At 44.3% G+C, this 17,542-nt stretch overlaps 1 protein-coding gene across 1 annotated transcript in view; it reads right to left on the minus strand.

Annotated features, from left to right (window-relative positions):
* The window catches only part of LOC129826698 (succinyl-CoA:3-ketoacid coenzyme A transferase 1, mitochondrial-like), a 131,460-nt gene that overhangs the window by 65,257 nt on the left and 48,661 nt on the right, over positions 1-17,542 (minus strand). The window contains exons 8-12 of the mRNA XM_055887706.1: positions 7,619-7,726; positions 7,089-7,203; positions 6,757-6,851; positions 6,114-6,162; positions 5,947-6,019 (exon numbers count right to left, since the gene is read on the minus strand). Coding sequence (XP_055743681.1) covers positions 5,947-6,019; positions 6,114-6,162; positions 6,757-6,851; positions 7,089-7,203; positions 7,619-7,726 — 440 coding nt within the window. The remainder of the gene's footprint in view (positions 1-5,946; positions 6,020-6,113; positions 6,163-6,756; positions 6,852-7,088; positions 7,204-7,618; positions 7,727-17,542) is intronic.

Genomic DNA, 17,542 nt, shown 5'->3' on the forward strand with positions numbered 1-17,542 from the left:
TGGAAGGAGAGGCGTCCAAAAGAAGAATTGGTTTTGGGGGTGACTAGAGAGATATACCTGCTGGAGCGCGTGCTACGGGTAGGTGCTGCTATGGTGACCAGCGAGCTGAGATAAGGGGGGACTTTACCTAGCAGGGTCTTGTAGATGACCTGGAACCAATGGGTTTGGCGACGAGTATGAAGCGAGGGCCAGCCAACGAGAGTGTACAGGTCGCAGTGGTGGGTAGTATATGGGGCTTTGGTGACAAAACGGATGGCACTGTGATAGACTGCATCCAATTTATTGAGTAGGGTTTTGGAGGCTATTTTGTAAATGACATCACCGAAGTCGAGGATTGGTAGGATGGTCAGTTTTACAAGGGTATGTTTGGCAGCATGAGTAAAGGATGCTTTGTTGCGGAATAGGAAGCCAATTCTAGATTTGACTTTGGATTGGAGATGTTTGATGTGGGTCTGGAAGGAGAGTTTACAGTCTAACCAGACACCTAGGTATTTGTAGTTGTCCACATATTCTAAGTCAGAGCCGTCCAAAGTAGTGATGTTGGACAGGCGGGCCGGAGCAGGCAGCGATCGGTTGAAGAGCATGCATTTGGTTTTACTTGTATTTAAGAGCAGTTGGAGGCCACGGAAGGAGAGTTGTATGGCATTGAAGCTCGCCTGGAGGGTTGTTAACACAGTGTCAAAAGAAGGGCCAGAAGTATACAGAATAGTGTCGTCTGCGTAGAGGTGGATCAGAGAATCACCAGCAGCAAGAGCGACATCATTGATGTAAACAGAGAAGAGAGTCGGTCCAAGAATTGAACCCTGTGGCACCCCCATAGAGACTGCCAGAGGCCCGGACAACAGACCCTCCGATTTGACACACTGAACTCTATCAGAGAAGTAGTTGGTGAACCAGGCGAGGCAATCATTAGAGAAACCAAGGCTGTCGAGTCTGCCAATGAGGATGTGGTGATTGACAGAGTCAAAAGCCTTGGCCAGGTCAATGAATACGGCTGCACAGTATTGTTTCCTATCGATGGCGGTTACGATATCGTTTATGACCTTGAGCGTGGCTGAGGTGCACCCATGACCAGCTCTGAAACCAGATTGCATAGCGGAGAAGGTGTGGTGTGATTCGAAATGGTCGGTAATCTGTTTGTTGACTTGGCTTTCGAAGACCTTAGAAAGGCAGGGTAGGATAGATATAGGTCTGTAGCAGTTAGGGTCAAGGGTGTCCCCCCCTTTGAAGAGGGGGATAACCGCAGCTGCTTTCCAATCTTTGGGTATCTCAGACGACACGAAAGAGAGGTTGAAGAGGCTAGTAATAGGGGTGGCAACAATTTCAGCAGATAGTTTTAGAAAGAAAGGGTCCAGATTATCTAGCCCGGCTGATTTGTAAGGGTCCAGATTTTGCAGCTCATTAAGAACATCAGCTGACTGTATTTGGGAGAAAGAGAAATGGGGAAGGCTTGGGCGAGTAGCAGAGGGGAGGGCAGTGCTGTTGTCCCGGGTAGGGGTAGCCAGGTGGAAAGCATGGCCAGCCGTAGAAAAATGCTTATTGAAATTCTCAATTATAGTGGATTTGTCGGTGGTGACAGTGTTTCCTATCTTCAGGGCGGTTGGAAGCTGGGAGGAGGTGTTCTTATTCTCCATGGACTTTACGGTGTCCCAGAACTTTTTTGAATTTGTGTTGCAGGAAGCAAATTTCTGCTTGAAAAAGCTAGCCTTGGCTGTTCTAACTGCCTGTGTATATTGGTTTCTGGCTTCCCTGAAAAGTTGCATATCACGGGGGCTGTTCGATGCTAATGCAGAACGCCATAGGATGTTTTTCTGTTGGTTAAGGGCAGTCAGGTCAGGAGAGAACCAAGGGCTATATCTGTTCCTGGTTCTAAATTTCTTGAATGGGGCATGCTTATTCAAGATGGTGAGGAAGGCATTTTTAAAAAATGACCAGGCATCCTCTACTGACGGGATGAGATCAATATCCTTCCAGGATACCCCGGCCAGGTCAATTAGGAAGGCCTGCTCGCTGAAGTGTTTCAGGGAGCGTTTGACAGTGATGAGTGGAGGTCGTTTGACCGCTGACCCATTACGGATGCAGGCAATGAGGCAGTGATCGCTGAGATCTTGGTTAAAAACAGCAGAGGTGTATTTGGAGGGCAAGTTTGTTAGGATGATATCTATGAGGGTACCCGTGTTTACGGAATTAGGGTGGTACCTGGTAGGTTCATTAATAATTTGTGTGAGATTGAGGGCATCAAGCTTAGATTGTAGGGTGGCTGGGGTGTTGAGCATGTTCAAATTTAGGTCACCTAGCAGCACGAGCTCTGAAGATAGATGGGGGGCAATCAGTTCACATATAGTGTCCAGAGCACAGCTGGGGGCAGAGGGTGGTCTATAGCAGGCGGCAACGGTGAGAGACTTGTTTTTAGAGAGGTGGATTTTTAAAAGTAGAAGTTCAAATTGTTTGGGAACAGACCTGGATAGTATAACAGAACTCTGCAGGCAGTCTTTGCAGTAGATTGCAACACCGCCCCCTTTGGCCGTTCTATCTTGTCTGAAAATATTGTAATTGGGGATAAAAATGTCTGAATTTTTGGTGGTCTTTCTAAGCCAGGATTCAGACACGGCTAAAACATCCGGGTTGGTAGAGTGTGCTAAAGCAGTGAACAGAACAAACTTAGGGAGGAGGCTCCTAATGTTAACATGCATGAAGCCAAGGCTATTACGGTTACAGAAGTCATCAAAAGAGAGCGCCTGGGGAATAGGAGTGGAGCCAGGTACTGCAGGGCCTGGATTCACCTCTACATCACCAGAGGAACAGAGGAGAAGTAGGATAATGGTACGGCTAAAAGCTATGAGAATTGGTCGCCTAGAGCTACCAGAGCAGAGAGTAAAAGGAAGTTTCTGGGGGCGATAAAATAGTTTAAAGGAATAATGTACAGACAAAGGTATGGTAGGATGTGAATACAGTGGAGGTAAACCTAGGTATTGAGTGATGATGAGAGAGATCTTGTCTCTAGAAACATCATTGAAACCAGGTGATGTCATCGCATATGTGGGTGGTGGAACTGCAGGGTTGGATATGGTATAGAGAGCAGGGCTAGAATCTCTACAGTGAAATAAGCCAATAAACACTAACCAGAACAGCAATGGACAAGGCATATTTACATTAAGGAGAGGCAAGCTTAATCGAGTGATAAATAAGGGTCCAGTGAGTAGAGGTTGGTTGGGGTCGTGGCGATCCAGACAGCTGGCCGGGTATATGGCTATCGGTAGCAGCATAGGATGGAGGTCTGTTTGTAGATACCTCGTGCGTTTCCGTCGGTAGGTTCCGTGTAGTGGGGTTTTGTTCAGATAGCAGCCGATAAGACAGCTAACGATTAGCGGGCCTCAGATGAGCGTTCAGGTAACGCCGGGACGGAGGTGCCGGTTGGATAAATCCCTCGGGCAGATAACGTCGGCAGTCAGTCGTGAAGGCCCGGTGGGGTTCCGTATCTGCAGCAGCAACAAAGAAGCGGGTCCGGATGGTGATGGAACTCCTCAGCTGGCTAGCTCCAGCATGATTTGAGTTAGCTCCGGGGTCGACGTAAGCCAATAGTCACACGGTATGCAGCTAGCTAGCTGCGAAATCAAGGTGCAAGTGTCCAGAGGCTGCGGTTGGAATCCGGGGAAACTGAGAGAAAAAAAGTCCCGGAATGCTCCGGTCCGAGTCGCGTTGCACAAAAGTGCCGGTAGATTATCGAGCTAGAGGAATAGCTGATGACCGCAAAAACGTGGGCAGCTGAAACACCAACGCTAGCCAGCAAACCGGCTAATTTCGGGGCAGCTACAGATTAGCTTCTGGCTAGCTATCGGAGTAGCTTCTGGATTAGCTTTCAGGCTAGCTTCTGAATTAGCCCCTGGCTATCTTCCACGATGGATTTTCAGATTGAGGTAAATAGTACTTATTGTAATTGGTGAAGCGGGTTGCAGGAAAGCTTTTGCAGGAAAGCTTTTGTAGTTGAGTTCTTGGATAATAAAATAAATAAAAGATATGTGAAGAAAAGGTGTAAATATATATATATACAGGACACGACACGACAACACGGAAAAATACGTCTGAACTGCTAAGCCACCTTGGTCCACCCTAGCCCCCTAGAGTTGTTATAAGACCCCTACCCTAGAGTTCTGTTATAACACCCTAGCCCCCTGGAGTTCTGTTATAACACCCCTAGCCCCCTAGAGTTCTGTTATAACACCCCTAGCCCCCTAGAGTTCTGTTATAACACCCCTAGCCCCTAGAGTTCTGTTATAACACCCCTACCCTAGTTCTGTTATAACACCCCTACCCTAGTTCTGTTATAACACCCCTAGCCCCCTAGAGTTCTGTTATAACACCCTAGCCCCCTAGAGTTCTGTTATAACACCCTGCCCCCTAGAGTTCTGTTATAACACCCCTAGCCCCCTAGAGTTCTGTTATAACACCCTTAGCCCCCTAGAGTTCTGTTATAACACCCTGCCCCCTAGAGTCCTGTTATAACACCCCTAGCCCCCTAGAGTTCTGTTATAACACCCCTAGCCCCCTAGAGTTCTGTTATAACACCCCTAGCCCCCTAGAGTTCTGTTATAACACCCTGCCCCCTAGAGTTCTGTTATAACACCCCTAGCCCCCTAGAGTTCTGTTATAACACCCTGCCCCCTAGAGTTCTGTTATAACACCCTGCCCCCTAGAGTTCTGTTATAACACCCCTAGCCCACTAGAGTTCTGTTATAACACCCCTAGCCCCTAGAGTTCTGTTATAACACCCCTAGCCCCTAGAGTTCTGTTATAACACCCCTACCCTAGTTCTGTTATAACACCCCTAGCCCCCTAGAGTTCTGTTATAACACCCCTAGCCCCCTAGAGTTCTGTTATAACACCCCTAGCCCCCTAGAGTTCTGTTATAACACCCTGCCCCCTAGAGTTATGTTATAACACCCTGCCCCCTAGAGTTATGTTATAACACCCCTACCCTAGAGTTCTGTTATAAGACCCCTACCCTAGAGTTCTGTTATAACACCCTAGCCCCTAGAGTTCTGTTATAACACCCTAGCCCCCTAGAGTTCTGTTATAAGACCCCTACCCTAGAGTTCTGTTATAACACCCTGCCCCCTAGAGTTGTTATAAGACCCCTACCCTAGAGTTCTGTTATAAGACCCCTACCCTAGAGTTCTGTTATAACACCCTAGCCCCCTAGAGTTCTGTTATAACACCCTAGCCCCCTAGAGTTCTGTTATAACACCCTAGCCCCCTAGAGTTCTGTTATAACACCCTAGCCCCCTAGAGTTCTGTTATAACACCCTAGCCCCCTAGAGTTCTGTTATAACACCCTAGCCCCCTAGAGTTCTGTTATAACACCCTAGCCCCCTAGAGTTCTGTTAACACCCTAGCCCCCTAGAGTTCTGTTATAACACCCTAGCCCCCTAGAGTTCTGTTATAACACCCTAGCCCCCTAGAGTTCTGTTATAACACCCTAGCCCCCTAGAGTTCTGTTATAACACCCTAGCCCCCTAGAGTTCTGTTATAACACCCTTGCCCCCTAGAGTTCTGTTATAACACCCTAGCCCCCTAGAGTTCTGTTATAACACCCTAGCCCCCTAGAGTTCTGTTATAACACCCTAGCCCCCTAGAGTTCTGTTATAACACCCTAGCCCCCTAGAGTTCTGTTATAACACCCTAGCCCCCTAGAGTTCTGTTATAACACCCTAGCCCCCTAGAGTTCTGTTATAACACCCTAGCCCCCTAGAGTTCTGTTATAACACCCTAGCCCCCTAGAGTTCTGTTATAACACCCCTACCCTAGAGTTCTGTTATAACACCCTAGCCCCTTAGAGTTCTGGTCTAACGCCCAAATAGGGTTGCAAAATTCTGTGAACTCACTTCAAACTGCATGATGAGTGAGATCACAAATAGAATAGATAATAGACGGTTACAATGTCCTTACCCTCTGATCATGGCAAACGACTCGTCACTGGAGAAGTAGGAAGCCCCTGGAAGCACAGTCACCGTTTCTTTACCTGCACACACACAGGAAATGTCCCCACATATCGTAAACATAGGAGAGAGTGTGTGTGTGTGTGTGTGTGTGTGTACATATATATCTTCACTTACCGGCGTTGATGAGGTCAGCATCCACTTCGTCTTCTGTGGGGTAGGGGCCCTACACAAAACACACACATTCATCACACAATGATGTCACACACACATTCATCACGCAAAGATGTTACACACACACGTTCATCACACTAGTTTTGGATTCTGGTGGTCACTCAGCCCCAGCATGATCTCACAACCTTTATTTTGACAGGGAGCCATGCTGAGACCAAGGTCTCTTTCACAGATGAGCCCTGTATAGACAAAAACACACATCACTATACACATCAAACCTGGCCAACAGACACAATCAAAGGACACTTATTAGATGAGACATTTATTTTATATCTCTCTTCAACAAAGGAACCGGCCCTGTTTCTCTATAGCCTGAGGGAGCTTTTGACACCACATCTCCCAACCTGACACTCATAATTGAGGGGAACATTTTCACAAATGAGCATTAGCATATTTCTGCTTTAATTTCTCTGACAACAGAATTGATGAGAAGAAAAAAAATGAATGGGAGAAAAAACGTCAGATGGTTGTAATCTCCACAATGATTTGTTAGGAACCCGGCACGTTTCAAACGTGAGTCCCAACACCTGTTGTCAACCATGTTACTATGGTGTTACTATGACATAGATTCAAATGAGGGTTTTACCAATCCCAGAATGCCGTTCTCACTCTGCAGGTGGACAGTGATGTCTGGTTGGATGAAGTTGCTGGCCAGCATGGGGATGCCGATACCCAGGTTAGCTGACAGTGGTTGATGTTAAAGAACATACACTTAGAATACATTACAGACATACAGTACCCTGATCTCATTCTAATTCTGCACTACAAATGCCAAAGCCTGGGTAAGCTGAAAGGTTTGGTTTTTCAAAGATATTCATAGCGGTAAGTTTGTTTCAACTATTAAGCTGTCTTTTGGTCAGATATCACAAGATCAATGACGACTGGTTCCATGGAGTCCCATTTCATGTTCAAGGATACCATACATCCCATCCTCAAACTCCAGGGCTGCTCTGCGAATGATCCGCTCTCGTACGATGTCGGAGTCCTTCTTTGGTTTGGGCTTCTCTGCTAGGGACTTCTGCACTGTGCGCCTCTGGAGAGTGTAGAGAGAGACAGTCAATTAATTATTCTCTGCTTAGTACCAATTGATTACACAGACATCCCTATTGGACTCTGATGGGTCTGGAAGGGATGAACTATAGATGACTTCCTGTAATATTTGGACAAAGTTGATGATGTCATCAGCACTCTCTCTATCCCCCTCTAGTACCATTATGACTCAAACTAGTGACTGTATTACTGTATAAGTAGGGTTGCAGGAAGTCCAGTAACTTTAAATTCCCATGTTTTCCAGAAATCCTGGGTGGAGAATTCCAGAATTCCTGCTTATTCTGTCCTAGTTCCGGGAATCTTTCAACCAGGATTTCTGGAAAACCTTGGAATTTTGGGAAAGTTAGCAGAACTTTGCAACTTTAAGTATGAATCCATTGTGGTGTTTGGAAGCCCACCTCTATCCTCTTCTCGTAGCAGTCTCCCTTGATGATCCTGTGGATGTAGATACTGGGGATGTGGATATCCTCCTCAGAAAACGTCCCCACGTCCACCACCTCCTCCACCTACACAGAAGGAGAGTGGGATGAAGCAAGAACAGTGTTGGTCAGTCCAAACACTGATCCTCCGGGGTTACTCCTCAATCTCTGTACCCACCCACTTTGATCCGTTCACATTTATAAAATACAACCTTCACCATTTTTTTTTTTTAAAACCTCGCTCCTCCCATCTGTCAACAGGGAGCAGGAACCACACTGTATTCATTTCCCTATAGATTTGACAACCACCAGGCCTGGTGTAAGCTGCCTCCATGCCTCAGCTGGGCGTATGGTTCTTTAGAGAAGTCGAGACCAGGGGAGAGGGCCTGATCCTGGGATCAGAGGGGATGGAAGGTGGGGAGGAGGTTCTGTCCATCACAAGGAGAAAACTGGTATTACATTACAAGCTCTGTCCCAATGTCCCCTGTGTTCTCAGAAGGACTTGGAATCTTCCAAGTGTGGCCTAAGGAAGGGGCGTTACAAGAATCATCTCAATCGTCCTCATCACCATCATCAGTAATCCATTAGTGTCAACCATCAGTGAATGACACTATGTGGAGCAAAACACACAGATAGACACACCATTACTTCCTGTGTCACTTAGCAAGAAATCTAAACCCCACATAAGAGACGCTATTACAACTACCAAAGATAATAGCCAAAGTTCATTAAAAAGCTTCCAAATTAAGCTGATTACTAAGCAACATTTTCAGAAAGCTTCCTGCTAAATCAATTCCTCCCAGAGTGAGTTCTGCCTGAGATACAGTCCCCTGTGTTCTTTAATGATACAGTGAGTTCTGCCTGAGATACAGTCCCCTGTGTTATTTAATGAGACAGTGAGTTCTGCCTGAGATGCAGTCCCCTGTGCTATTTAATGAGAGTGAGTTCTGCCTGAGATACAGTCCCCTGTGTTATTTGATGAGACAGTGAGTTCTGCCTGAGATACAGTCCCCTGTGTTATTTAATGAGACAGTGAGTTCTGCCTGAGATACAGTCCCCTGCGTTATTTAATGAGACAGTGAGTTCTGCCTGAGATGCAGTCCCCTGTGTTATTTAATGAGATATTCCTCCCAGATTGAGTTCTGTCTGAGATACAGTCCCCTGTGTTATTTAATGAGATAGTGAGTTCTGCCTGAGATACAGTCCCCTGTGTTATTTAATGAGATGGTGAGTTCTGCCTGAGATACAGTACCCTGTGTTATTTAATGAGACAGTGAGTTCTGCCTGAGATACAGTCCCCTGTGTTATTTAATGAGATATTCCTCCCAGAGTGAGTTCTGCCTGAGATACAGTCCCCTGTGTTATTTAATGAGACAGTGAGTTCTGACTGAGATGCAGTCCCCTGTGTTATTTAATGAGATATTCCTCCCAGATTGAGTTCTGTCTGAGATGCAGTCCCATGTGTTATTGAATGAGACAGTGAGTTCTGCCTGAGATACAGTCCCCTGTGTTATTTAATGAGACAGTGAGTTCTGCCTGAGATACAGTCCCCTGTGTTATTTCATGAGACGGTGAGTTCTGTCTGAGATTTGTACCTTATATGATTTAATAAGACATTCATTGTAATAACTATTGATCACAGGAAGAGAGTGAAGTCAACGTAAGATAATGTTCTCTTCCTTTAAAGAACCCGGTGACTAGAGATGATAAGGACTAGGGCCTAAAATGAACAATGGTGGGCAAGATTGGCAATGGTGGGCAAGAGGTCTATTTCACAGTGCAAGCATTTCAATCGCATTTGTGAATAAAAATAGTCAAGTATGTTCACATTAATAGTAAAATAAATGCTGCAGTAGCTGTTTCAAAGTATTTCTGCCGTTTTGTTTCTTAGCTGGTAAATTAATCGCACAAAGTCAAAGAACTACAAATCCTATATAGCCCATTCCACCTTGTGCTGCAACACTGTGCGCACGTGAAGAGCTGAGTGAAAGATTCCTTTTTAGAAGCGCTGCACACAGGAATAAAAGTTGGTCTAATTGACTTGAAACGAAAGTCTATTGAAGTGAGATTTGTCTCTGGCTATTTACATTGTTTTGTTCACAAGCTAGGTTCTTTTTCTATGTTGGAGTTAGAGAAGACAATTCTATTAGTCAGACTATATCCCCCACTAGAATATCCATACTTTAATGAAGACAGCTTCTCCATCCTGGAGGAGGAAATCATCAATTTCCAGGCCCAGGGACATGTACTACTCTGTGGTGACCTAAATGCCAGAACTGGACAAGAACCTGACACCCTCAGCACACAGTGGGACAAACACCTGCCTGGAGGTGATAGCATTCCCTCCCCCATATGCCCCCCTAGTCACAACTATGACAACATAAACAACAAAAACGGGTCACAACTCCTGCAGCTCTGTTACATGTTGGGTATGTACATAGTCAATGGTAGGCTTCGAGGGGACTCCTATGGTAGGTACACCTATTGCTCATCTCTTGTCAGTAGTACTGTAGACTACTTTATCACGGACCTCAACCCAGAGTCTCTCAGAGTGTTCAAAGTCAGCCCACTGACACACCTATCAGACCACAGCAAAATCACAGTCTACTTAAACTGAGCAATACTCAATCATGAGGCATCAAAGCCAAAGGAACTGAGTAATATTAAGAAATGCTATAGATGGAAGGAATGTAGTTTGGAAACCTACCAAAAAACAATTAGGCAACAACAAATTAAATCCCTTTTAGACAACTTCCTGGACAAAACATTCCACTGTAATAGTGAAGACTTGGCAGTAGAAAATATTAACAGTATATTTGACCTCTCAGCTTCCCTATTATATCTAAAAAATCTCAAATAGAAAACCAAAGAAAATGAACAATGACAAATGGTTTGATGACGAATGCAAAAATCTAAGAAACCTGTCCAACCAAAATCAAAGAGACCCGGAAAACCTGAGTCTACGCCTTCACTATGGTGAATCACTAACACAATACAGGAATATACTATGGAAAAAGAAGGAACAGCACGTCAGAAATCAGCTCAATGTAATTGAAGAATCCATAGACTAAGCACTTCTGGGGAAATTGGAAAACACTAAACAAACAACAACACAAAGAATTATCTATCCAAAATGGAGATGTATGGGTAAACCACTTCTCCAATCTTTTTGGCTCTATAACAAAGAACAGAAAAAACATATACAGTGGGGAGAACAAGTATTTGATACACTGCCGATTTTTCAGGTTTTCCTACTTACAAAGCATGTAGAGGTCTGTCATTTTTATCATAGGTACACTTCAACTGTGAGAGACGGAATCTAAAACAAAAATCCAGAAAATCATATTGTATGATTTTTAAGTAATTAATTTGCATTTTATAATGTCAAACTGGCATTTTACCAAATTATCGTACGAAAGACCACGTATTCACCCTGCACACCCTAATTGACAAACAAACAAACCAAAACAAAGGCAAAGTGATTTGTTGATTTCAAAAAAGCCTTTGACTCAATTTGGCATGAGGGTCTGCTATACAAATTGATGGAAAGTGGTGTTGGTGGAAAAACATACAACATTATCAAATCCATGTACACAAACAACAAGTGTGAGGTTAAAATTGGGGGGGAAAAACACACAATTTTCTTCCCACAGTGCTCTGGGGTGAGACAGGGATGCAGCTTAAGCACCACCCGCTTTAACATATATATCAACGAATATATGATGGTGATGGTACAGCACCCGGACTCACCCTACTAGAATCTGAAGTCAAATGTCTACTGTTTGCTGATGATCTGGTGCTTCTGTCACCAACCAAGGAGGGCCTACAGCAGCACCTACAGTTGAAGTTGGAAGTTTACATACACCTTTGCCAAATACATTTAAACTCAGTTTTTCACAATTCCTGACATTTAATCCTAGTAAAAATTCCCTGCCTTAGGTCAGTTAGGATCACCACTTCATTTTAAGAATGTGAAATGTCAGAATAATAGTAGAGAGAATGATTATTTCAGCTTTTATTTCTTTCATCACATTCCCAGTGGGTCAGAAGGTTACATACACTCAATTAGTATTCGGTAGCATTGCCTTCAAATTGTTGAACTTGGGTCAAACGTTCAGGGTAGCCCTCCACAAGCTTCCCACAAGCTTCCCACAATAATTTGGGTGAATTTTGGCCCATTCCTCCTGACAGAGCTGCTGTAACTGAGTCAGGTTTGTAGGCCTTCTTGTTCGCACACGCTTTTTCAGTTCTGCCCACAAATGTCCTATAGGATTGAGGTCAGGCCTTTGTGATGGCCACTCCAATACCTTGACTTTGTTGTTCTTAAGCCATTTTGCCACAACGTTGGAGTATGCTTGGGGTCATTGTCCATTTGGAAGACCCATTTGCAACCAAGCTTTAACTTCCTGACTGATGTCTTGAGATGTTGCCTCAATATATCCACACAATTTTCCTTCCTCATGAAGCCATCTATTTTATGAAGTGCACCAGCCCCTCCTGCAGCAAAGCACACCCACAACATGATGCTGCCACCCTGTGCTTCACGGTTGGGATGGTGTTCTTCAGCTTGCAAGCCTCCCCCTTTTTCCTCCAAACATAACGATGGTCATTACAGCCAAACAGTTCTATATTGTTTCATCAGACCAGAGGACATTTCTCCAAAAAGTATGATCTTTGTTCCCGTGTGCAGTTGCAAACCATAGTCTGGCTTTCTTATGGCTGTTTTGGAGTAGTGGCTTCTTCCTTGCTGAGCGGCCTTTCAGGTTATGTCGATATAGGACTCGTTTTACTGTGGATATAGATACTTTTGTACAGGTTTACTCCATCATCTTCACAAGGTCCTTTGCTGTTGTTCTGGGATTGATTTGCACTTTTCGCACCAAAGTACGTTCATCTCTAGGAGACAGAACGGGTCTCCTTCCTGTGCGGTATGACAGCTGCGTGGTCCCATCATGTTTATACTTGCGTACTATTGTTTATACAGATGAACATGGTACCTTCAGGCGTTTGGAAATTACTCCCAAGGATGAACCAGACTTGTGGAGGTCTACAATTTGTTTTCTGAGGTCTTGGCTGATTTCTTTTGATTTTCCCATGATGTCAAGCAAAGAGGCACTGAGTTTGAAGGTAGTCCTTGAAATACATCCACAGGTACCACTCCAATTGACTAAAGCCATGACATCATTTTCTGGAATTTTCCAAGCTGTTTAAAGGCACTGTGAACTTAGTGTATGTAAACTTCTGACCCACGGGAATTGTGATACAGTGAATGATGCGTGAAATAATCTGTCTGTGAACAATTGTTGGAAAAATGACTTGTGTCATTCACAAAGTGGATGTCCTAACCGACTTGCCAAAATTATAGTTTGTTAACAATACATTTATGGAGTGGTTAAAAAATGAGTTTTAATGACTCCAACCTAAGTGTATGTAAACTTCTGACTTCAACTGTATATCTTCTGCACAGATTCTGCCAGACCTGGGCCCTGACAGACCTGGGCCCTGACAGACCTGGGCCCTGACAGACCTGGGCCCTGACAGACCTGGGCCCTGACAGACCTGGGCCCTGACAGACCTGGGCCCTGACAGACCTGGGCCCTGACAGTAAATCTCAGTAAGACCAAAAGAATGATGTTCCAAAAAAGGTTCAGTCGCCAGGACCACAAATACTAATTCCATCTAGACAGTGTTGCTCTAGAGCACACAAAAAAACTATACATACCTCGGCCTAAACATCAGCGCCACAGGTAACTTCCACAAAGCTGTGAACCATCTGAGAGACAAGGCAAGAAGGGCATTCTATGTCATCAAAAGGAACATCAAATTTGACATACCAATTAGGATCTGGCTAAAAAATACTGGAATCAGTTATAGAACCCATTGCCCTTCATGGTTGGGAGGTCTGGGGTCCGCTCACCATCCAAGAATTCAAAAATATCCTCCGTGTACAATGTAGAACACCAAATAACGCATACAGAGTGGAATTAGGCCGATACCCGCTGATTATCAAAATCCAGAAAAGAGCCATTAAATTCTAAAACCACCTAAAAGGAAGCGATTCCCAAACCTTCCATAACAAAGCCATCACCTACAGTAAGATCAATCTGGAGATGTTGCGTTATTGTATTGGGAGGAAGGTGAAGGAGTCAAGCGCAGGAGAGCAGAGATGTCCAAGTAGCGTCTTTTAATAGGCTAGTCCACAACAATAGGGTCAGGTACAATACCAAATAAACGCCCACGACAAAAGAGAACACAGTTACTCACGGAAGGAGGAAAAAACAACGCTCCTTAAACCTATACACAATCAATATATACGTGAAAATAACTCAGGCACAACCTCAACGAGCAACATGAAACGAATAATCCCGCACAAACCTAAGCAGGCAACAGGGGTAATTATACACACAGAAATTAAAGCAAATGAAACCAGGTGAGAAAGAACGAAAGACAAAACAAACGGAAAAGGAAAAATAGATCGGTGATGGCTAGTAGGCCGGCAACGCCGACCGCCGAGCACCGCCTCAACAGGGAGAGGAACCACCTTTGGTGGAAGTCGTGACAGGAGAAGAGTCCCCTAAGCAAGCTGGTCCTGGGGCTCTGTTCACAAACACACCCCACAGAGCCCCAGGACAGCAACACAATTAGACACAACCAAATAATGAGAAAACAAAAAGATAATTACTTGACACATTGGAAAGAATTAACAAAAAAAACAGAGCAGACTAGAATGCTATTTGGCCCTAAACAGAGAGTACACAGTGGCAGAATAGCTGACCACTGTGACTGACCCAAACTTAAGGAAAGCTTTGACTATGTACAGACACAGTGAGCAAGCCTTGCTATTGAGAAAAGCCGCCGTAGGCAGACCTGACTCTCAAGAGACAGGCCATGTGCACACTGCCCACAAAATATTGTGGAAACTGAGCTGCACTTCCTAACATCCTGCCCAATGTATGACCATATTAGAGACTCATATTTCCCCCAGATTACACAGATCCACAAAGAAATTGAAAACAAACCCGATTTTGATAAACTCCCATATCTATTGGGTGAAATACCACAGTGTGCCATCACAGCAGCAAGATTTGTGACCTGTTTGCCAGAAGAACAGGTCAACCAGTATATTTCACTTTTGTATATTATCTACTTCACTTGCTTTGGCAATGTTAACATATATTCCCCATGCCAATAAAGCCCCCTTGAATTGAATGGAATTGAGAGAGAGAAAGAGAGAGAGAGACATCAACAGAACGCTAGAGAGAGGAAGAAGCGCTCAGGGACTCTTCCAGGAGCAATAAGCTTTTATAATACGATACTGAAATCCTTCCTCCTCAGACTCAGAAGGGAGACACATGAGACAGAGAGAGAGAGAGAGGGAGCAGAAAGGGAGATGAAGAGAGAGAGTGAGGCCAAATTGTCTTGCCGCGTCTTAAATCCAAAGCTCAGAGGACGAGGGGAACGATAAGAGATCTACAAATCCAAACAGGAAGGGTTACTACGTGTGACAACATAATTCCTGACCCTCTACATTGTCCACTCCAGTGTAACAGAGTGAGTGTACAAAACATTACAGCCACCTTCCTAATATTGAGTTCAGCCGCCCCCTTTTGCCCTCAGAACAGCCTAAAAGCAAAGCATTCCACAGGGATGCTGGCCCATGACTCCAATGTTTCCCACAGTTGTGTGAAGTTGGCTGAATGTTCTTTGGGTGGTGGACCATTCTTGATACACATAGGAAACTGTTGAGTTCTTTACAGAAACTGGTGCACCTGGGCCTGGCACCTACTACCATAACTTAGGCACTTACATCTTGTGTCTTGCCCATTCACCCTCATACTACAGTGGCAAGAAAAAGTATGTGAACCCTTTGGAATTACCTGGATTTCTGCACAAAATTGGTCATAAAATTTTATTTGATCTTCATCTAGGTCACAACAATCGACACAGTCTGCTTAAACTAATAACACACAAACAATTATAGCTTTTCATGTCTCTATTCAACACACCGCGTAAACATTCACAGTGTTGGGTGGGAAAAGTATGTGAACCCTTGGATTAAATAACTGGTTGACACTCCTATGGCAGAAATAACCTCAACCAAACGTTTTCTGTAGTTGCGGATCAGACCTGCACAACAGTCAGGAGGAATTTTGAACCATACATCTTTCCAAAACTGTTTCAGTTCAGCAATATTCTTAGGATGTCTGGTGTGAACCGCACTCGAGGTCATGGCACAGCATTTTAAAATTGGTTTGAGGTCAGGACGCTGACTGGGCCACTCCAGAAGGTTGAGGTCAGGACTCTGACTGGGCCACTCCAGAAGGTTGAGGTCAGGACTCTGACTGGGCCACTCCAGAAGGTTGAGGTCAGGACTCCGACTGGGCCACTCCAGAAGGTTGAGGTCAGGACTCTGACTGGGCCACTCCAGAAGGCGTATTTTCTTCTGTTCAAGCTATTCTGTTGTTGATTTACTTCTGTGTTTTGAGTCGTTGTCCTGTTATATCACCCAACATCTGTTGAGCTTCAATTGGCAGGCAGATAGCCTTACATTCTCCTGTAAAATGTCTTGATAAACTTGGGAATTCATTTTTCTGTCAATGATAGCAAGCTGTCCAGGCCCTGAGGCAGCAAAGCAGCTTCAAACCATGATGCTCCCTTCACCATACTTTACAGTTGGGATGAGGTTTTGATGTTGGTGTGCTGTGCCATTCTTTTTCTCGCCACATAGTGTTGTGTGTTCATTCCAAAACAACTCAACTTTAGTTTAATCTGTCCACAGAATATGTTGCCAGGAGCGCTGTGGAACATCCAGGTGTTTTTTTCCAAACTTCAGATGTGCAGCAATGGGGTTTTTTGGACAACAGTGGCTTCTTCTGTGGTGTCCTCCCATGAACACCATTCTTGTTTAGTGTTTTACGTATTGTAGACTCGTCAATAGAGATGTTCGCATGTTCCAGAGATTTCTGTAAGTCTTTAGCTGACACTCTGGGATTCTTATTAACCTCATTAACCCTGAACAAGGCAGTTAACACACTGTTCCTAGGCCATCATTGAAAATAAGAATTTGTTCTTAACTTCTCTGCGCTGTCTTGCCTAGTTAAATAAAAGGTCAAATAAAATAATTAAAGAAATTGAGCATTCACTGCTCTTGCGGTCATCTTTGCAGGACGGCCACTCCTAGAGAGAGTAGCAACAGTGTTGAACTGTCTCCATTTATGGACAATTTGTCTTACTGTGGACTGATGAACATCAAGGCTTTTAGAGATACTTTTGTAACCCTTTCCAGCTTTATGCAAGTCAACAATTCTTAATCTTAGGTCTTCTGAGATCTCTTTTGTTCAAGGTAAGGTTCACATCAGGCAATGCTTCTTGTGAATAGCAAATTATAGACAATATAGACAAGAAAAATACAATAATTAGTGTGTTATTAGTTTAAGCACACTGTGTTAGGATATTGTTGTGACTATTCACTTATGACTAATTTACGCAGAAATCCAGGTAATTCTAAAGGGTTCACATACTTTTTCTTGCCACTGTATATCCATGTCTCAGGGCTTAAAAATCCTTCTTTAATCTGTCTCCTCCCCTTGATTGACACTGATTGAAGTGGAGTCAACAAGTGACATCAATAAGGGATCATAGCTTTCACCGGGATTCACCTGGTCAGTCTATATCATGGAAAGAGAAGGTGTCCTTAATGTTTTGTACAGTCAGTGTATATTTATTCCATCCACACTAGGGGGATAGGTGGGCATTTACAGACACATTGAGTCCCTCCTCTCTCGGCTTCGTATCCCTCAGCACACTACAATGACAGACAGACGAGCCAATAGGTGAGAGCCAAATGGATCCCATCTTAGCGTTGTCATGGATACAGGAGCTTTGGTGGAGAGCCGTGGGCGG

The sequence above is a fragment of the Salvelinus fontinalis genome, chromosome 28, assembly GCF_029448725.1.
Source record: "Salvelinus fontinalis isolate EN_2023a chromosome 28, ASM2944872v1, whole genome shotgun sequence".
Taxonomy (NCBI): Eukaryota; Metazoa; Chordata; class Actinopteri; order Salmoniformes; family Salmonidae; genus Salvelinus; species Salvelinus fontinalis.